The sequence below is a fragment of the Saccopteryx bilineata genome, chromosome X, assembly GCF_036850765.1.
Source record: "Saccopteryx bilineata isolate mSacBil1 chromosome X, mSacBil1_pri_phased_curated, whole genome shotgun sequence".
In the NCBI taxonomy this organism is placed as follows: Eukaryota; Metazoa; Chordata; class Mammalia; order Chiroptera; family Emballonuridae; genus Saccopteryx; species Saccopteryx bilineata.
Window position 1 is genome coordinate 107,312,039 of NC_089502.1, and position 18,831 is coordinate 107,330,869.

At 39.6% G+C, this 18,831-nt stretch overlaps 1 protein-coding gene across 1 annotated transcript; it reads right to left on the reverse strand.

The window, feature by feature from the left end:
- Positions 1-359: 359 nt before the first annotated feature.
- On the reverse strand, positions 360-18,418 carry VBP1 (VHL binding protein 1). The gene is made up of 6 exons (XM_066249979.1): positions 18,274-18,418; positions 14,683-14,807; positions 7,842-7,908; positions 5,477-5,575; positions 2,536-2,674; positions 360-1,396 (listed from the first exon to the last, which is right to left on the reverse strand). The coding sequence occupies exons 1-6, from the start codon at positions 18,364-18,366 to the stop codon at positions 1,326-1,328; spliced, it is 594 nt and encodes a 197-aa protein (XP_066106076.1). The 5' UTR covers positions 18,367-18,418; the 3' UTR covers positions 360-1,325.
- Between the last annotated feature and the right edge of the window lie 413 nt (positions 18,419-18,831).

Below are 18,831 nucleotides of genomic sequence, written 5' to 3' on the forward strand. Positions count from 1 at the left end.
AAGATCTGAGCAAATCATTCCTATATTCATATTACCAAAGGCATTTTGTACCAATGTACTTACCATAGTAAAGTTTGGGGAGAAGTAGCATCTATCTCAAGATGTTTAGAAATCTCAAATTCTAAAACATGGGAAACTAAAAATTGTAAAAGAAAAACTGACTCAAGGAACTTCGGTATCTTCTTATATTTAAATTCTCAATTGTCTGCTTATCTGCATTCCTTCCAAAGGGATTTTATGGTTTTTTTTCTACAAACATAAGGTCAAGGGACATGCAAGTTATATGTACAAGTAAATAAGCTACAAATATGTAAAAAGACCCATGTGAACTTTAGAAAGAATAACATGAAACGATGCCATTCCAGGTTCAACTTCACCGTTTTATTGTCATGAAATACAGGTACAAAACATTGTACAAGTATACTTTTTACTACATGAAGATGATATAATACATTTGTGTTTTGACAAGAATCTGCACCATCTAATACTAGCCCTGTAGCAATGGCTTTCCTTGGAGATTTTCTATCTCTATAAGGTTTTATCATGAATAAAAAAAAAATTCACAAATCTTTTCAACCATTGCAGATATATATATATTTATCTTAATATTCCTGTTCAGCTGTTGTGGAGAATTCCTAAGAAATACAAAATCACTTTAGCTTGGAGTTTTGAGTAGGTGAGATTGTTAGTTCATGTTGGCTGAAATTTTCCTATGTTGGCATTGCAAAGACACTGTGCACTTCCAGGGGATAAGAAAAAGTGTTGTTTCTATAGCCCTCTTCAAGTTTAGGAAGGTAAATAACCATTTCCTGAAAAGTACAGAATATTATAACAGCAACAGAGGATTAGGAAGCCCCATGTGTACTAAAGAAAAGCAAGTTTGCAAATACTCAAACTGCCTTTTTCCTACCTCTAAACTGGCTTAGCTACATCAAGTGAGAGTAACATCAGCTAATAAAGAAAAAGTAAACTGTGCTCAAGTGTCGCAGGATTCATCCTGCATAGCATACATTAATTTTCAGCCATTTCAACTAAGACTTTTGTTATGAAAAAAAAAACCAACAACATGTAAGTAGCATTTACTATGTTGGAAATACAAAAAAAAAATACTGCTAGTTCCATAAAATATTTGAAACTCATTTTGTTTTCATAAATAAATAAAATTGTAAATTGTGTTTATCTTTTTTTTAAAACTTTTAACTATCCTTCTTATTGCTAAAAAAAATCACTCAAAATTATATCAACCTTTAAAGATAAACTTTGGAGTATTTAAAAGAACATGTCTGGAAAACTGAACCATAGAACCATACTTTTAACTGCCAGCATTATGCTTTATTCTTGGCAGCATCATCTTTGTTTCTTCTTTTTACATCCCAATTATAAACCCTGGCCATATCTGCAAGGACTGTCAAAGAAAATGCAAATAAAATTTGAAAGATAACATGCAATGACTAAGTATTCATCAAAGACAAATCACACACACAATAATACTGATGACAAGCAGTGTTGCGAGCCATCTTACTCTATCAATTTGCTAAGAAAATATTTGGAACTAAACTCCACCAAAACGAAGACAAGGTCTCAACAACTGTTTAGCACATATAACCAACTATGGTATTATATTTAACAAATGTGTGCTTGACACTGTCAACAGTTTTAAATACAGACCCTCATCCATGAAACTTCAGAGAATGTTCAAACCGTATCCTGATAGGTAATATGTAAATTATTACAATTTATTTATCAATAATTTTATCTTTCCCCTTCCCTTTGATTTATCAGGACATTCACTCAATTTATTAAGCACCTACATCTTCTCCTTTCTATAAGCAGCGCCCTGCATAGGCCCCCACATATCAAGTACTTCTTTCGTGGATCGTGACTTTGGTGTTGTATCCAAAGTCTTCATCATACTCAAGGTCATTTAGGTTTTCTCTTATGTTACCTTCTAAGAATTGTATAGGTTTTTTCCTCTGGATGGAGTCGTTACATTACCAGTTACACACCAGCACCACTCTAGGCCTCAAATAGGCCTGCCTTCCCTCACCCACGCACTCAACACCTGCCATGTCCTACGTGCTGTGCAGAAGAGAAAGTACAGCTTCTACACCTGAAGAGCTCTCGTGTGACATGGAAAACACAGAACTACATGCAAATGCTAAATACGCAGAGGAACGACGAAATGCCCTGAATGGGTTAGAAAAGGTTCAGAAATGTTCTGATGCTTGTGCTGAAACAGGAAGGATAAAAAGTAACCCAGGTAAACAGGAGTAAATCCTTCCAGGCAGGAAAACCAATGTGAGGAAATGCAAGGGGTGTGGCACTTTAGAGAAGGGGTGTGAGGAGAATAACTGACGAAGACGATCTGGAATCTGGTGAGCACTGGGGGAGGGCCGGGGCAGAAAGCAGTCATAGGCTTGAGGTAAAACTGACTGGCATTAAGAATAAGGACACTCTTCTCATTAAGCCAATATAAGAACGTTAAAAACATCTTTATCTTTTCCTCCTTTTGTTTTCTTTTTAAAGAAAGGATACTGACTTCCGTGGTAGTAAATTGATCTCGAAGAAAGTCAAGGTCTTCCTCGAGAGAATCAAGATTCTTTGTGGCAGTCGATAAATTCTTTTCCAACAATGCCTGAGCTTCATCAATATCATATTCAAGCATTACATTAGCCTGAAGAGAGAAAGTCATGACAATTACTAAACATTCATATAGTGCTTTATAGGTTAGAGCCGGGGTTGGGCAAACTAAAACCTTTGGGCAAAATGCAGCTCGCTGCCTTTTGTCTTAAGTTTTACTGGGACCCAACTACTCTTCACTCACTCATGCTTTCATGCCACAGAGGCAGAGTTCAGTAGTTGTGACAGAGATGGAGTGGTCTGCAAAACCAAAACTATTTCCTCTCTGGCCTCTTATAAAAGTTTACTGACCCCTGGGTTACAGAATATATTTACATACACTATATTATTTACTCTTCCTAACAACCCTGGTGAGGCAAGTTACCTTCATCTTTAGAGTTAAGAAAGAGGTTCAGAGAGGGCAGGCTGTTTATGCTTGCATAGCTATATGAAAATGGGGCAATTAGGATAAAACCAGTATGTGTAGATACCAAATCCTATCTTTTTACTAACTCCATCACGACACTAAATAGTATTATATTTGAATCCATTTAAATAGTTGTTTCTGAGCTTAAGATATAATAATTTAAAAGTCTTGAAATACATCTATATTTGATCCAGTAGCTTTTACTGTCCCCTTCCTGCTTGCAACAGATGCTAGGGGTAAAGGCCAGGTGACTGTGTCTAGAATTCTGATGAGCTGCCGTGACTACCAACACTTGGGAATGCATGCACTTTGGAGGTGGGAACCATACCTTTTCACTTCTGAACTCCTATTACTTGACTTACCACCAAGCGTTTCCTGAACCACTTTCCGCATCTCACAAATGGAATTTAAAAATTACTCAAAGGATTAATGTAAGGATCAAAGGAGACAACATAGAAGTGTCTGGCATAAAGGAGCTACAAAAATACTGACTGACTGAATAGCTCAATCCATGATTAGAAAGCTGTATAAAAACTCTGATAGGACAAAAAAGGGATTCAATGAAAAGTACATATTGGCCCTGGCCAGTGGCTCAGTAGAATTAAGAGTGTCGGCCTAGCATATGGACGTCCTAGGTTCAATTCCCAGTCAGGGCACAAAGGAAAAGCAACCATCTGCTTCTCCTTCCTCCTTTTCCCCCTTCTCTTCCTCTTCCCCTCCCACAGACAGTGGCTCCATTGGTTCCATCATGGCCCCAGGCACTGAGGATAGCTCAGTCGGTCTGGCCGCATTGGTCTCAGGCACTAAAATTAGCTCAATAATGAAGCATCAGCCTCAGACAGGGGTTGCCGGGTGGATCCCAGTCAGGGTGCATGCAGGAGTCTCCCTCACTATCTCCCATCCTCTCACCTTATAAAAAAAAACATGTTTCTCAAATCCCAGACCCACAATCTCATTCCTCAGAATCAACTTCTTGTTGTTTTTTCCAGAAAATTTCTGCATTTTTGGCTACTCCTAACAAGAAAATATAGAATACATTTAAAGACACTTTGTGTCAAAAAACATAAATCATTCTTTAGGAAGTATCCTGTGCCAAGTATTTCTCCTTAGCTGACTCATTCCTCAAATACTGCCTTATCAGCCTCTCTACTTCACGATCTCAACACTGACATGCCCAAAACACAACTCCAAGTCACCCTGCACACCTATTACATTAGTCCTTTGCTGCAATGAGTTAAAAATGTTTTTTCCTGTTCTTTGTCTTTTGATTTAGTCATGAGTTCTGTCTTTTGTGGCAAAAAAAAAAAAAAAACCAACAAAAAACTAACAACAACAAAAAATTAAAACAAACACACTCCTATTCCAGGGTAACTAAATAAGTCATCTATGACTTGGCCTAAATTTTGATGGTATCAGAATTTCATGGACGTGATCCATGTGGCATTCATCCTGGTGTGAAATGGGCTCCAGCCATAATTCTTCTAAGAGAGCTCCCTGTTCCAGTCTAATTTATGAGATCATCTTATCCCCATCTGCTGACGGCCCCATCTGCTGATGGAATGTGGGTGGAAGGAAAGAGAAACCAAAGTGAATGACCCTAGGATTTGAGCAACTGGGTTAATAGCTGTTCCACTTAAAGAACTAAAGCTAAACAAGTATGGGAATTATGGTATAGAATTAAATGTACAAACTCTGAAAATATTACAACTAACAAAAATCAGGAGGAGGAACTAAGGGATAGAGAAGTGAGTTTCTGTGTACCAATCTGCACAGCTGTCATAGCACCAGAATGTCTTTCAGGGGTGAGCCTATAGAACACCAACAAGAGGAAGTCCTCCTGGTGGCGAGAGCTGGGAGTACACATGACTTTCTACTCTGTATGGGAACCTGCCTGGGGTAATAAGACCTATGGACAGCTAGCTAGACAGTCAGGAATGGCTTGGTTATGGGATGGAGAGGAGTAAGACAGGAAAAATCAAAGACAAAGGTCTATGAAATCATCAAAAATTGAAATATATAGTTTAAAAAGTGGAATACAACCTCAAGGTTTCTTGTAATAATCTTTTCCCCCTTAAGTTTAGAGACAGCTTTCTAGAACTCAATGGGAAGAAATATTTCTCTGAGGATCAGAAGTACCTTCCATTTTACTTCCATTGCTCTCTTCCTTCTGTTACATGTAACAGTAAAGAATTAGTTGAAGGGAAGTTGAGTTTTGGTAAGTTTTTTTTGGAGGGGAGAGACTTGAGCATGTTTTTGCAGCAATCTTCATCACACTCCTAATTTCAGACAGTTTCTAATATGGACCACTTGAATCCCACCCCTTCCTTCAACAGTCAGAGGGAGAGAAGCATTTATACAGCTCAAACAGCACTGCTGTGCTGGGGAAAACGTACTTCAGCCGAGGAAGCTGTGGCTGCCCCATTTACTTACCCCCAACCACAGACACACTTTGTCAGTAGGAGGAACTGAAGCTCTGCAATACAGGTTATCTGCCAGTAAGAATCTGGTCTCCAGCAAACTGGTGGACTCCTTCAGAAAAATGACAGGACTGTGAACAGGCGAGTTTAATACCAAGGTTGTAAAGGAGAGAGTTCACAGCTGACCCTAAGCCATTTAAAACAGTGCCATCATGCAAACTAAGAAGAGTGGTAAAAGAATAAATGTTTGGAACCAAATGGCTGGACAAGGAGGGCCATGGACTCTGGCCCAACTGCATACTACCTGGGTAAATTCAGCATGTCCCTTAACCACTCTCAGGTTCCTCATCTATAAAAAGTAGTAAGAGTCCCTACATCTCTGAAGGCCGTCACAAGTAGAGCTGACACACACGCACGCCAGTGCCTGGTACAGAGTACGGATCACACAGTTAGCTATTATTACTACGTCATCAGGGCTTCAGGCCCAGCCAACCAGCTTTCTGACGTTGTCTCTCACCAAGTTCGCCACATAAAATGCTGTACTGGAAATACAGTTATTCTACTAGTCAAACAATAAGTCACATATATTCACACATATAATACAGTATTTTAAGTATAATATCCTTATGAAATTTAATCTTTATAGACTACTTTTACTTAAACTCAGAAGACTCTCAAATCCAGTTCTGCCAGTAACTTGCTACATGACTGGTTAAGTGTAACCTCTCTGATATGGTATCCTTAACTGTGAGATGAGAATATGAAACATAATTTCTAAGATTTTTTTTTCAGCTCCATAGTAGAGTCTTAAACTCATTCCTTATTTTTAGGGAGAACAGTAACAAAAACAAAAAACCTTGGATGCTACCACCTCAAAATAAGACAACATCTTTTTGTATCTAAAATAATTTCAAATTGCATTTAAGTTTTGTAAATACTACATATAAGTACAAATAATCCAAGAAGTATGGGCCCTAGAATTAAACCCGATGGGGGGAGGACACAAAACCATGTTTATCACAGAGGCACACTGTACATATCATCAGTACATATGTTCAAGAAGGCTGACTGGCCCCATCTACGACACTGTGGACGAGCCTAGGGTATTTCTTCCAAGAAGCAGGTAAACTGATCTCATTTGCACAAGGGCCACTTAACTATGTTTTGCCTGAATAGTTAGGTTTTTTATTCTTCCCTCAAAGATCTCTGTTGTGGGTGTTGATAGTCCTATTTTCTGCTGCTTTGCTTAATATATAGTGTTTCCTTTATCCCTCCTACCTCAATGCCCCACTCATATTTCAGGCTGGGACCTACTCCTAATTTAGAGCTCTCTTTCCTCCTTTTGCCAACTTGTATTATGAATTTACCTCTGCCACCCAGCTTAGTGTATCCCAAGGTTCTCTTTACCATGCCACAGTCACAGAGCTCCAGGGAAAAGCACCCTGGTCTCAACTCTCCAGGCAGAGGAGAACAGAAGCTCCATATCCACGCATGCTGCAAATGGCTTTTTCCAGTCTACCTGAATCATTACTAGCTAGAAGCAGCGGTCATTGGGACTTGGACATGAGCTGCAAAGTATAGAATGGTGACAATTCCAGTGCCATGCAGACTTTTCCAGTGGGGAACTTTCCTGGACTCCTGCTCCCTGTGACAGCTCCTAACAGACTGAACTGTGGTTGGGTTGCATTTTTCAGGGATTTGGCATGGTGATGGGGCCAACTTGGACTTGGTGAACATGTTAAGGACACTATTCTTTTATGGATTCTTGCTGTATTAGCCAAGAGTTTGCTTAAAGGCTTTTAATCACTGTAAAAAAAAAAAAAAGAGGACTGGATGAAGAAGAAGGGGCACATATACACCATGGTATACTATTCAGCTAGGAGAAATGGTGACATTGGAGCACTCACAGCGGAATGGTGGAGTCTTGGTAGCATTGTGCGGGGGTAAAATAAGCGAATCAGAAAAAAAACAGGAACTGCAGGATTCCATACATTGGTGGGACATAAAAGCGAGACTAAGAGGCATGGACAGGAGTGTGGTGGTTACGGGGGGTGGGGGGAGGGAAGGAGGGAGAGGGGGAGGGGGAGGGGTACAGAGAAAACTGGATAGAGGGTGGCGGAGGATGATCTCTCTTCGGGCGATGGGTATGCAACAGAACTAAAGGACAAGATAACCTGGAAATGTTTTCTTTGAATGTATGTACCCTGATTTATTGATGTCACCCCATTAAAATAAAAATTTATTTATAAAAAAAAAAAAAAAAAAGAAGAAGGCTGACTGATCTTCCAACACAGATGAAACACCAGAAACCAGTCAAGCAAACACACCTCTGCTGAAGCATCCTGGTTCACTCATACTTAAAACAAAAATGAACTTACTTTTTTCTTCTGCATGTATTTTAGAATTTCTAAAGTCTGCTTAATTTCAGGAATCTGACCTTTCAGCCTGTGAATAAGAAAAAAGGTTAACTTAGTATTTTTCAGTAAAAGTAAACATCAGGACACAGTCTTACAAGCTTTGCATTTTCTATTGATATGTTCTTGAGGACTATTTACAAATATAAAATAATTAAGATATTTCATATTTAAGATATTTAATAAAGTTTATTAAAATATCTAATATGTTTGATATAAATATTAAAATACTTAGATATTATAGCAAATATTTATAAAATGTTTATTGTATACAAAGCCCCGTTCTCTGTCAAACACCCTACCATTATTTAACATTTCTAGAACAAACCATATTTCAGAGATGATTCAGAGGTTCCACATTTAATTAGAACTGCATTTTACATAGGTTAATTTTAAAAATAACATGCATTCAAATATTATATTCTAAATTAGAAACCACTGGAAACCACCAACTCCCTATCCAGTGCTACACGCAGATGCTCCTGGTGAGTATGCTCAGGGCAAACATATATATCACGATAGCTAAATGCTAGCAAAGCACAATGACAACTTCTCAGTATTTGTGCTTGTCACACTCAAAGAAATGTACAGTACCACCTGAATGTGTAAAACACATTATGAAAAGTGTAACTTCAGGACTCTTTTAAGCTTTGGGTAATTTTTAACTTTTAAGTTGATAAATGCTATTTTATTTTCAAGTTAGGTAATAACTGCTCTGGCTCAGTGGTAGAGCATCGGCCTGGCGTGCAGGAGTGCTGGGTTCGATTCCCGGCCAGGGCACACAGGAGAGGCGCCCATCTGCTTCTCCACCCCTCCTCCTCTCCTTCCTCTCTGTCTCTCTCTTCCCCTCCCGCAGCCGAGGCTCCATTAGAGCAAAAGATGGCCCAGGCGCTGGGGATGGCTCCTTGGCCTCTGCCCCAGGCGCTAGAGTGGCTCTGGTCATGACAGAGGGACGCCCCGGATGGGCAGAGCATCGCCCCCTGGTGGGCGTGCCGGGTGGATCCCGGTCCGGTGCATGCAGGAGTCTGTCTGACTGCCTCCCCGTTTCCAGCTTCAGAAAAATAAAAATAAAAAATAAATAAATAAATAAATTATAAATGGTTCATCGGTTTAAACACAGAAATTTAAGAAAATGATGATGGATATGATGGGATAGATCATACACAACAGGTAAATTATATTATAGCTACTAGCAGAACTACCAGCCTGGAACAACTGGACATACACACACACACACACACACACACACACACACACACAGAATGCATCTAGACACAGACTTTATACATGCCACAAAAATAATGTCAAAATGAATCACAGACTTAAATGTAAAAATGCAAAACTATAAAGCTCCTAGAAGATAACAAAGGAGACAACCTAGAAGATCATGAGAGTGGTGATGAATTTCTAGATAAACACCAATGACACAATCCATGAAAAAAATAATTGATAAGCTGAACTTTATTAAAATTAAAATTTTCTGTCTAACCAGGCAGCAGTACAATAGATAGAGTGTCAGACTGAGACAGAGAGGACCCAGGTTCAAAGCCCTGAGGTTACCGGCTTGAGTGCGGGCTCACCAGCTTGAGCGTGGGGTCACTGGCTGGAGCCCAAAGGTCGCTGGCTTGAGCAAGGGGTCACTTGCTGTGCTGTAGCCCCCCAGGCAAGGCACATATGATAAAGCAATCAATGAACAAATAAGGTGCCTCAACGAAGAACTGATGCTTCTCATCTCTCTCCCTTCCTGTCTGTCTGTCCCTATCTGTCCCTCTCTCTGTCACAAAAACAAAAAAAAATTCTGCTCTGCAAAAAACACTGTGAAGAGAATGAAAAGACAAGCCACAGACTATAAGAAAATTTTTGTAAAAGACGTATCTCGTAAAAAACTATTATCCCAAACATACAAAGAACTCTTAAAACTTAACAATAAGAAAACAAAAAACTTGATTTAAAAATGGGTCAAAGGGTCCTTAACAGTCACACCACCAAAGAAAGATACACTGATTGAAAATAAGCATATGAAAAGATATTTCACATAATATGTCATCAGGGAAATCAAAACAACAAGGAAATAGATACCAGTATACACCTATCAGAATGGCCAAAATCTGGAGCACTGACAACATATCCTGAAAAGGACATAGAGCAACAAGAACTCTCATCACCTGCTGGTGGCAATGCCAAATGGTGCACTTTGGAAGACAATCTGGCAGTTTCTTAGAAAACTAAACATACTCTTTCCATCAGATCCAGCAATCGCACTCCTTTGGTTTCTACCTAAAGGAGTCAAATACTTATGTCAACACAAAATCTGCACACAGATGCTTACAGCAGCTTTATTCGTAATTGCCAAAACCTGGAAGCAAACAAGATGTTCTTCAATAGATTAAGAGATAAATAAACTGTGGTAAATCCAACAATGGAATATTAGCACAAAAAGAAATGAATAATCCATCCCAGAAAAGACATGGAGTAAACTTAAGTGCATATCACTAACTGAATGAAATCAATCTGAACAGGCTACATAGTGTACGATTCCAACTACATGACATGCTAGAAAAGACAAAACTAGGGACTACAGGAGACAACAGGAATCTGTGGTTGCCAGAGGTGAGGGAAAGGGAGAGATGTATAGACAGAGCACAGAGAATTCTCAGGGCAGTGAAACACTGCTCTGTATGATACTAATAACGGCAGATACACGGTATCATACATACATTTGTCAAAACTCATAGAATGCAAAAGACAAAGCGTAAACTCTAAGGCAGGGGTCCCCAAATTTTTTACACAGGGGGCCAGTTCACTGTCCCTCAAACCGTTGGAGGGCCAGACTATAAAAAAAACTATGAACAAATCCCTATGCACACTGCACAGATCTTATTTTAAAGTAAAAAAAACAAAACAGGAACAAATACAATATTTAAAATAAAGAACAAGTAAATTTAAATCAACCAATTGACCAGTATTTCAATGGGAACTATGCTCCTCTCACTGACCACCAATAAAAGAGGTGCCCCTTCCGGAAGTGCGGCGGGGGCTGGATAAATGGCCTCAGGGGGCCGCATGTGGCCCGTGGGCCGCAGTTTGGGGACCCCTGCCCTAAGGTAAACTATGGGCTTTAGTTAGTAATAATATATCAATATTGGCTCGTCAATTCTAACAAATACACCCCTCTAGTGGAGGATGCTGATAATAATGGCGGAAGGCTCTGCATGTTTCGGTGGCAGGGGGTTTAGAGGAAATTTCTGTACCTTCTGCTCAATTTCACTATGAACCTAAAACTATTCCAAAAAATAAATAAAGCCTATTACAAAATAATGGTTTAAATAAACTACTAGCAACTTATTCACAAATGAACTCGAACTCACTAACAAGAAAATAGGAAATAAAAATATGCTAAAAACACTCAAAGTTACTTAGAGAGAAAAGAAAAAAAACTTTTTTTCTTTTTGGTCACTTAAGTTTAGCTCTTTTTTTTAATGATAATTATTTTTTATGATGATTAGGTCTTAATGTGTTTTGCATGAGAAAATACGAAAAATAGTTCTGGAGTTCCTATCAAATTAATTTGTAATAAAATAGACAAAAGTTACAAAAACAAAACTGTGGTTCTTTCAGAATATATTTAACTAAATATTGTTGGAGATCAGTATGTAAATAAAATTTAAATATAATGAAAATGAACTTAATGCATCATATAAAGTCACAGAATGTGTGTAGATAGCTAGCAGAAATAACTTCATTATACCCCATGCTACTAAACTTGGCAAGAATTATGTTGGTGAGCCAGCTGCTTAAAAAAATAGTACCATTATCTGGTAATATAATATAATGACTAATCTAAAAGCACACCGAGCATTAACTTTTTGACTTAGTTTGAAGGCTACTGTTCTATAAACTCTTTGTAATTCAATATAAATGTAGATCTGTCAATTTTGCTTATTTTTGTATATGTTGATATAAATGCTAGAAAGATGTATTCATTTGTAAAATATGATACACAACAAGTTTTTTGGCCATGCGAATGACTTCTAGTATATATATACATATACATACATATATATATGTGTGTGTGTCTGTGTGTGTGTGTGTCTGTGTGTGTGTGTGTGTGTGTGTGACAGAGAGAGGGACAGACAGACAGGAACGGAGAGAGATGAGAAGTATCAATCCTTTGTTGCAGCACCTTAGTGATTAATTGATTGCTTTCTCATATGTGCCTTGGCCAGGGGACTACCGCAGAACGAGTAACCTCTTACTCAAGCCAGCGACCTTGGGCTCAAGCTGGTGAGCTCGGGGTCTCAAACCTGAGTCCTCCATGTCCTAGTCCGACGCTCTATCCACTGGACCACCACCTGGTCAGGCTCTATAATATATTTTTATGTACAAATATTACATGTAATATATAAAGTATGAGGCATATTAATGAATCAAACAGCTGCAACCTCAGCCAATTTAAGAACCAGATCCCCAAGGCCATTGTACATGTCCAAGCAATACATTCCTCCCCACCTTTATCCACAAGAGATAGCAACTCTCCTGAACGGTTGTACTCACAGCCCCTTTTATCCTTTATCTAATAGTTCTATCACATTTACGTGTATCTCCAAACAAAATATTCTTTACTGGTTTCTCAGCTTAATACAAATGATTTCACGCTGTTTGTATTTGGGGGGGGGTGCTTTTTAAACTCATTTCCTAGGATTTGTTAATTCATTTTCACTGCTGTATAATATTCAATTACAAATATAACACAACTTATCTACTATCCTGCTAATGGACACTTGGGTCAATTCGTGGTCTTTCTTATATGAACAGTAGAAATCTATAGGCCTTGGGAGTGGCTAGGGGAGTGAGGTAGCTTAGAAAGGAAGTGGACCAAGTCTTCAATAGAGGAGTAGGCTAAGGGAGAACTTTCTGGGTGTTTTTTCTCCTTCTAAATTGCCCTGGGTGAATCACAATACCTACTAACTGCTACAGGGTAGAAAAACAGTAGAATTGGCCAGAGGGATATTACTTACTTTGGGGTGATATTAGTCATTTAAGTACTTTCTGGTTTGGAGGGGTATGGAAAAATGTTGCTGGTGTTAAAATCTAGGGCATGGCCACTGGACAAATGCTCCTTCTCCCCAACCAAGTTACTGGCCTACAGGGCCTTCTTTCTGTTCCTCTGCCCTTGGCTATCTTCACCCTCATCACCCCTGGGTGTGGGAGTGGGGAGGGGAGACTGCTGAGGGCCAGCACCTATCTTCCCAGCGTCTAGGGCCACTTATACATGGAGTTTGCGTGGGTCCACGTATATATGGTTTTCAATAAATACTGTGTGTGTTTATGATTTTAATATTTTCTTCTCTTTAGCTTACTTTATTATAATACAGTATATAATACATGTTACATACAAAACATAGTGCTAATCAATTATGTTATCAGTAAGGCTTCCAGTCAATAGTAGGCTATTACATTTTTGAGGAGTCAGTGAAATAAGCCAGGCAGAGAAAGACAATTATCATATGATCTCACTTACAGTGCAATCTAATGAACACGGTGAACTGAGGAACGGAACAGAGGGAGAGACAGGGTCGTGGGGAGCAGAGGGACAGCTGTCAGAGGGAAGGGGGATGAGGGGATGGGATCAGAGAAGGTGAAGGGGTTAGTGAAATTATATATACATAACACAGAGATACAGGTAACAGGACAGCAAATCCCAGAGGGAAGGGGGGAAGGAGTTAGGGGAGGAAGGCAAAGCAGGTGTAATGGGCAGGGACTGTCTGTTTTGTTCACTGATTTATATCAATTGCACCTAATTAGGAAGGGTGCAGGTATACACTGCAATTTTTATCCCTCACATTCCAGCCCAGAGCATAATCAGGCGTCCCCAAACTACGGCCCACGGGCCGCATGCAGCCCCCTGAGGCCATTTATCCGGCCCCCCCACCGCACTTCCGGAAGGGCCACCTCTTTCATTGGTGGTCAGTGCGAGGAGCACTGTATGTGGCGGCCCTCCAACGGTCTGAGGGACAGTGAACTGGCCCTCTGTGTAAAAAGTTTGGGGACCCCTGAGTGAGTATCCTACTATCCCACAGTACTAGAATTAGCTGTATGACTTCTTTTTACTCTACAGGTGTTCATTTATGGGAGCCAAGTGTTGGAGGACTTTTGGCAGCTTCTTGTAAAATTGAACATATTATTACCATACAAATCAGTAATTCTAACCCTAAGTAATTTTTCCAGAAGAAATGAAAACACATGTCCACACAAAGACTTAAAACCAAGTAGGGAAACAACCCAAATGTCCATTAATGGGCAAACAGATAAAAACAGCAGTACATCCACATAAAATGGAACGTTACTAATACACACATCATAGATGACTTTCAAAAGCATTACACTAAGTATAAGAAACCTGACATAAAACAATAGTTACTAAATGCTTCCATTTATACAAAAGTTCAAGAACAGACAATACTAACTGTTGGTGAAATAATCTGAACAGTGATTGTCTCTGGGAGTAAGAAGGGTTGGTCGGAAAGCGTTGGGAGGGACCCTCCTGGGGTAACTAGGCATGTTCTATGTATTGATCTGGGCAATGGTCACAGAAGTGGATATACTTGTCAAAAGTCATCAAACTGAACGTTCAATATCTGGACATTTTACTGTACATAAATTATGTTTCAATGTTTTATTTTTAAAATAATTTTAACAATATATTTTATTTCATCCAAAATATCATCATTTCAACATATCGATTTTTTAAAAGTTTAAGTCATACAAGATGAATTTTTTAAAACATGGAGATTCCTACACTTACCTCCTCTTCTTTTGGGCAAGGTTCAGTTCCATGAACTTATACTTCTGGTACTGTTCATCCAGCTTCTTTAGTACCGTATCTGCAGTCTCATTCCCAGGCTGCTTCATGAAAGAATCCACATCTTCCTTTAATATAAAAAATAACACATTTTAAATTTTAGAATTCATGCCTCTAATCTGATTTTTTTTCTTCTTTAGCCCTCTTTTTAAACATAAAAGAAAAAAAAAAAGCTTGGTTTCTCCCAAAGCTTGTTTTTAACTAAAAAAGTAATTTTAAACAGACCATTTCAGCGAGTGCATACACACTTTGTAGCTAATTTATTCTTCCTCCATCTTCCTCTTTTTATTCTTATTTATGTAGAAGGAAAGAATGATGACCTTGCCTGCTTTATACATCCTCCATGTGACCCTGGTTTACTATTATGAAAATTACCAGCAAACACATTGTCTAGTCATGTGCCCTAGCCACAAAACAATTCAATAGATTGTATGCCAAATGTATTGATTTATTACTTAAATTTTTCACTCAACATGTTACAACCATAGAAATTATGCTAAATATGCTCTTTAGGTTCCCAAGGCAAGCCACAACACCTCCTTAAGTATCAAGTTATTGAAATAAAGTAAACTTAAAAGCAAACAGAACACTCTTTTGTACGGGGGAAAATTAAAACAAAATTCAGTAAAGCCAAGTAACATTTTCAAAATGTATACTACATACTGGTCCTTCATTTAAAGTACGTTAAATTCAATCATCTTATGGTTTCTGGCATCTCTACATCATTATTCTTATGCATGCAAGAGAATCTTAGCAAAAGAAAGCTAGAATAGAAAGAGACACAGCTAGGGAGTGAACTGTGGAGCCATCAAACTAGAGATACAGTAAAAGAAATTGAAGAGGTGAAGCTGCGGCAATGGCCGAATTGTGCATGCAATATGGGAGATGCCATCTTTCTAGAAGAGTCACTGCAAGAAAGAGAAATAAATCAGTTTCTAGTACACAGAACATGTTATTAGGAACTGAAGCGTCTATCGTGGAGAAATAAGTATAGAAGCATAGAACAGGACAGGGCTGCCTGGTTTGAGTCCTGGTTTCACCATATACTGGATGTGTTGACCTCAAGAAAGTTCTTTAATCTCTTTTCCTCAATTTCCTCATTTGTAAAATGAAAAGTTACCTTTTCCTCCCAGGGGATTAAATGAGATAGCATGTGTAAAATGCTTAGAAGAGTATATGGCAGCTCATAACTGCATGCCAAACATTAGCTAAGTCTACGTCTATAATGCCATGTGCTAAGAGAACAAATGAAAATGTTAAGAATCCCATCTTGGGGTAGCGGTCAGGAAAATCTATAGGGAGGTCATGTCTGAATTAGAGATTGAGAGACAAAGAGGTCAGCAAATAAACAACAGGGAAAGAGATAATTCAATTAGAAGAAGAAAACAAATTACTATACCACTGGGAATGGGAAAAGAGTGAAATCTGACTTCTCCACTATGGTATACTACCTCCAATCATCACAGAAACTAATATGCAGTCAGTCCTCTGCTTCCATGTGTTCCATATCCATGGCCTCAACCAACAGAAGTTTGAAAATATTAGAAAAAAAATGTTATGTTGTTGATATGTAGTTAGGCCTACAGTGGTTGCATCTGCACTGACCAAGTACTGACCTTTTACTTGTCAATATTCCCTAAACAATACAACACCTATTTACATATCATTTCATTGTATTAGCTATTACATGTAATCTAGAGATGATTTCAAGTGTTTGGAAGAATGTGCATGTGTGTAAGTTAAATACAAATATTATGCCATTTTATAAAAGGGATTTGAGCATCCATAGATTTTATATGGGGGCGGGAGGACCCTGGAACCAATTCTCCATGGGTACTGAGGGACAACTGTATATTAAGCACCAACTTGCAATACTGAAAGCATGTTTTTCTGTTTCTCACAGCAACTCTAAGTATCCTTACCCCTAGTTCAGTTAAAGAAACTGAAGCTCAAAGCAGTAAAATAATATACTCAAGACTAAGCAGCAATTGGGAAGTAGAGGCAGGATTCAAACCCTGGTGTATTGAGAAGCCAATGTTCTTCCTACAATACCGTGCTATTCCCACTAGTTTAGGAACATAAAAATAATTACGTAAAATTTGGAAATTTTAACTCTTAAAAAATGCATTTTAAGATGAGACTTTACAAAGCCCTCAGGTAGTTTATCTTCCCGAATTAGATATTTAAAGCCAACTCTAGCTGAGCACAACAATGTAGTATCTAAGACACTACGGATATACAACTTGACAGGTAATTCTGAGTTTAAACTATATGTCAGGCGCTGTGCTAGGACCAGGAGATAATGTCTCTTTCCTCCCAGTGGCAGAATATGTTGTGTTAGTAGTGGCTCTGGAGGCCCACAGATCACCCAAGTTAAAATCCTGAATAACTCATTTACACTCTGTGTGGCTTGGGGCAAGTTACTCAAGGGTTCTGTGCCAAGTTTCATCACCTACAAAATGTGGATAACAGTACCACCTTCCCTAGTTACTGAAAAAGCATTAGGAAAATGCTTGGCACTCAACAAATATTCTCTCTTATTACCATTAGCTAGGAGACAACTGTAATAAAAAAAAAAAAAGGAAGAACTCGGGGAGAAAATACAAAACAACTAAAGAAAATAACTACAAAATTAAATCCCAAAAGATCAAGAAAATTCCATTAAGATTTTATAGTAGCTTAACCAGAGCCGAGTGGGGAAAGACAGATAATACTGGCCTGGAAGCGTTTCTCAGGTTTTCTCTTGTTATTCAGATATTTTCAAATACTATTTCTAGGATAGCCTGATGGAAGAAGAAGGTTGAAAGCATCGACTTGTTTGTTTATATGGACTTCAGTCAGTCTGTTTTGTGAAGCCTCCAACTTGCACTCCATCTCTCCTCTCTCAACTCAACAGGATCCATTACTAAGTTGTAAGAATGATATACTCAAAACCAAATACTATTATATTGTGGCTTTATTTCGACACCTTCTAATGACAGCCCATTGCCTACTGGAAAAAACCTCAATTCTTAGAACACACAAGGACTTTCCATTCTCACTCTACCCGACTTTCCAATCAGTCTCTATCAGTCCTCCATGGCAACAGAACGCTGCATTCCCTCAACACACCAGGCTTCCATTCCTGTTTTCACACTTAACACTAGATGTTCTGCATATTCATTGTAGCTTAAGTCACCATTTATCTCCCGGTCTCTCCAGCATTTAGGTTGTCTCAAGGTTCTTACTGCCTCGCCTTTCCCAGACAGCAGCGGATAAAACCTGGCGTTTGGGGTGGGGGGGTACTCCCCCAGAACCCCGTTCGGCAGTCCTCCCGCCCTAGGCCCCCCTCTCTTCTCTGGTCTTCTGGGACTGCGTTTTCCCCGGCGGGTCCCAGCCCAGTTTAGTCTGTCCAGGCGCGGAGGGCAAGAGAGGACGGCGCGCTCTCTCCCAGGTCCTTAAACTCAATCCTTCCCGCCAACAGTGGACACCAGGGTATGGGCCAGGAAGGAAGGGATCGTGACCTCGGGTCAAGATGTCTATGACGAGACTTACCACAAACACGGCTTCAGGAATCCCTAAGTGGAGCCGCCGCCCAGTCCCCGCAGCCAACTCTCCTAATCCACAACCATCTTTCGCGGTAGCCATCTTGGGAAAGCGAGCGCGCGAGTAACTGCTTCTCCAACCGCCAAACGCCGAGGCCGCGATTGGCTTGCTCACACCTACAGGCCCGCCCCTCCCTGTGAGTTTGCGCAAGCAGGACGTAACCGCCCCTCTCCCTAGCAACCCAAACTGTGGGTGCTGATTGGCTGTGCGCAGGTGAGTGACAAGTGTGGAACGACGCAGAGTAGAAGCTGGCTGTTTGGAAAAGACCAATGGGGACTCCTGGGAAAAGGGATAGTGAGGGGCAGGGCCGGAGGACCCTGGATATCTGGGACCAAGTTCCACCCCGTCCCCATCCCAGAACAGGCAGCCCCCTCCAGAATGGCGTTCACAGCTATCCTTCTAGTATTCAAGCAAAACTGGAACCTAGATGCCACCACAGGCGTTCAGCCCGGGTGCCTTTCTGATCCCACCATACCCGTGAGCTGGCCAGACCCTTCCTGACTTGCA

What these genes read in the sequence shown, in the direction of transcription:
- VBP1 (XM_066249979.1), bottom strand. Translation starts at nt 18,366, where the DNA reads ATGGCTACCGCGAAAGATGGTTGTGGATTAGGAGAGTTGGCTGCGGGG. An exon ending in TTCCTGAAGCCGTGTTTGTG is followed by an intron (nt 14,808 to 18,273) that starts GTAAGTCTCGTC and finishes TTTATATTAAAG; the next exon opens with GAAGATGTGGATTCTTTCAT. An exon ending in AAGTGTGTCTGTGGTTGGGG is followed by an intron (nt 2,675 to 5,476) that starts GTAAGTAAATGG and finishes TTCTCTCTTCAG; the next exon opens with GCTAATGTAATGCTTGAATA.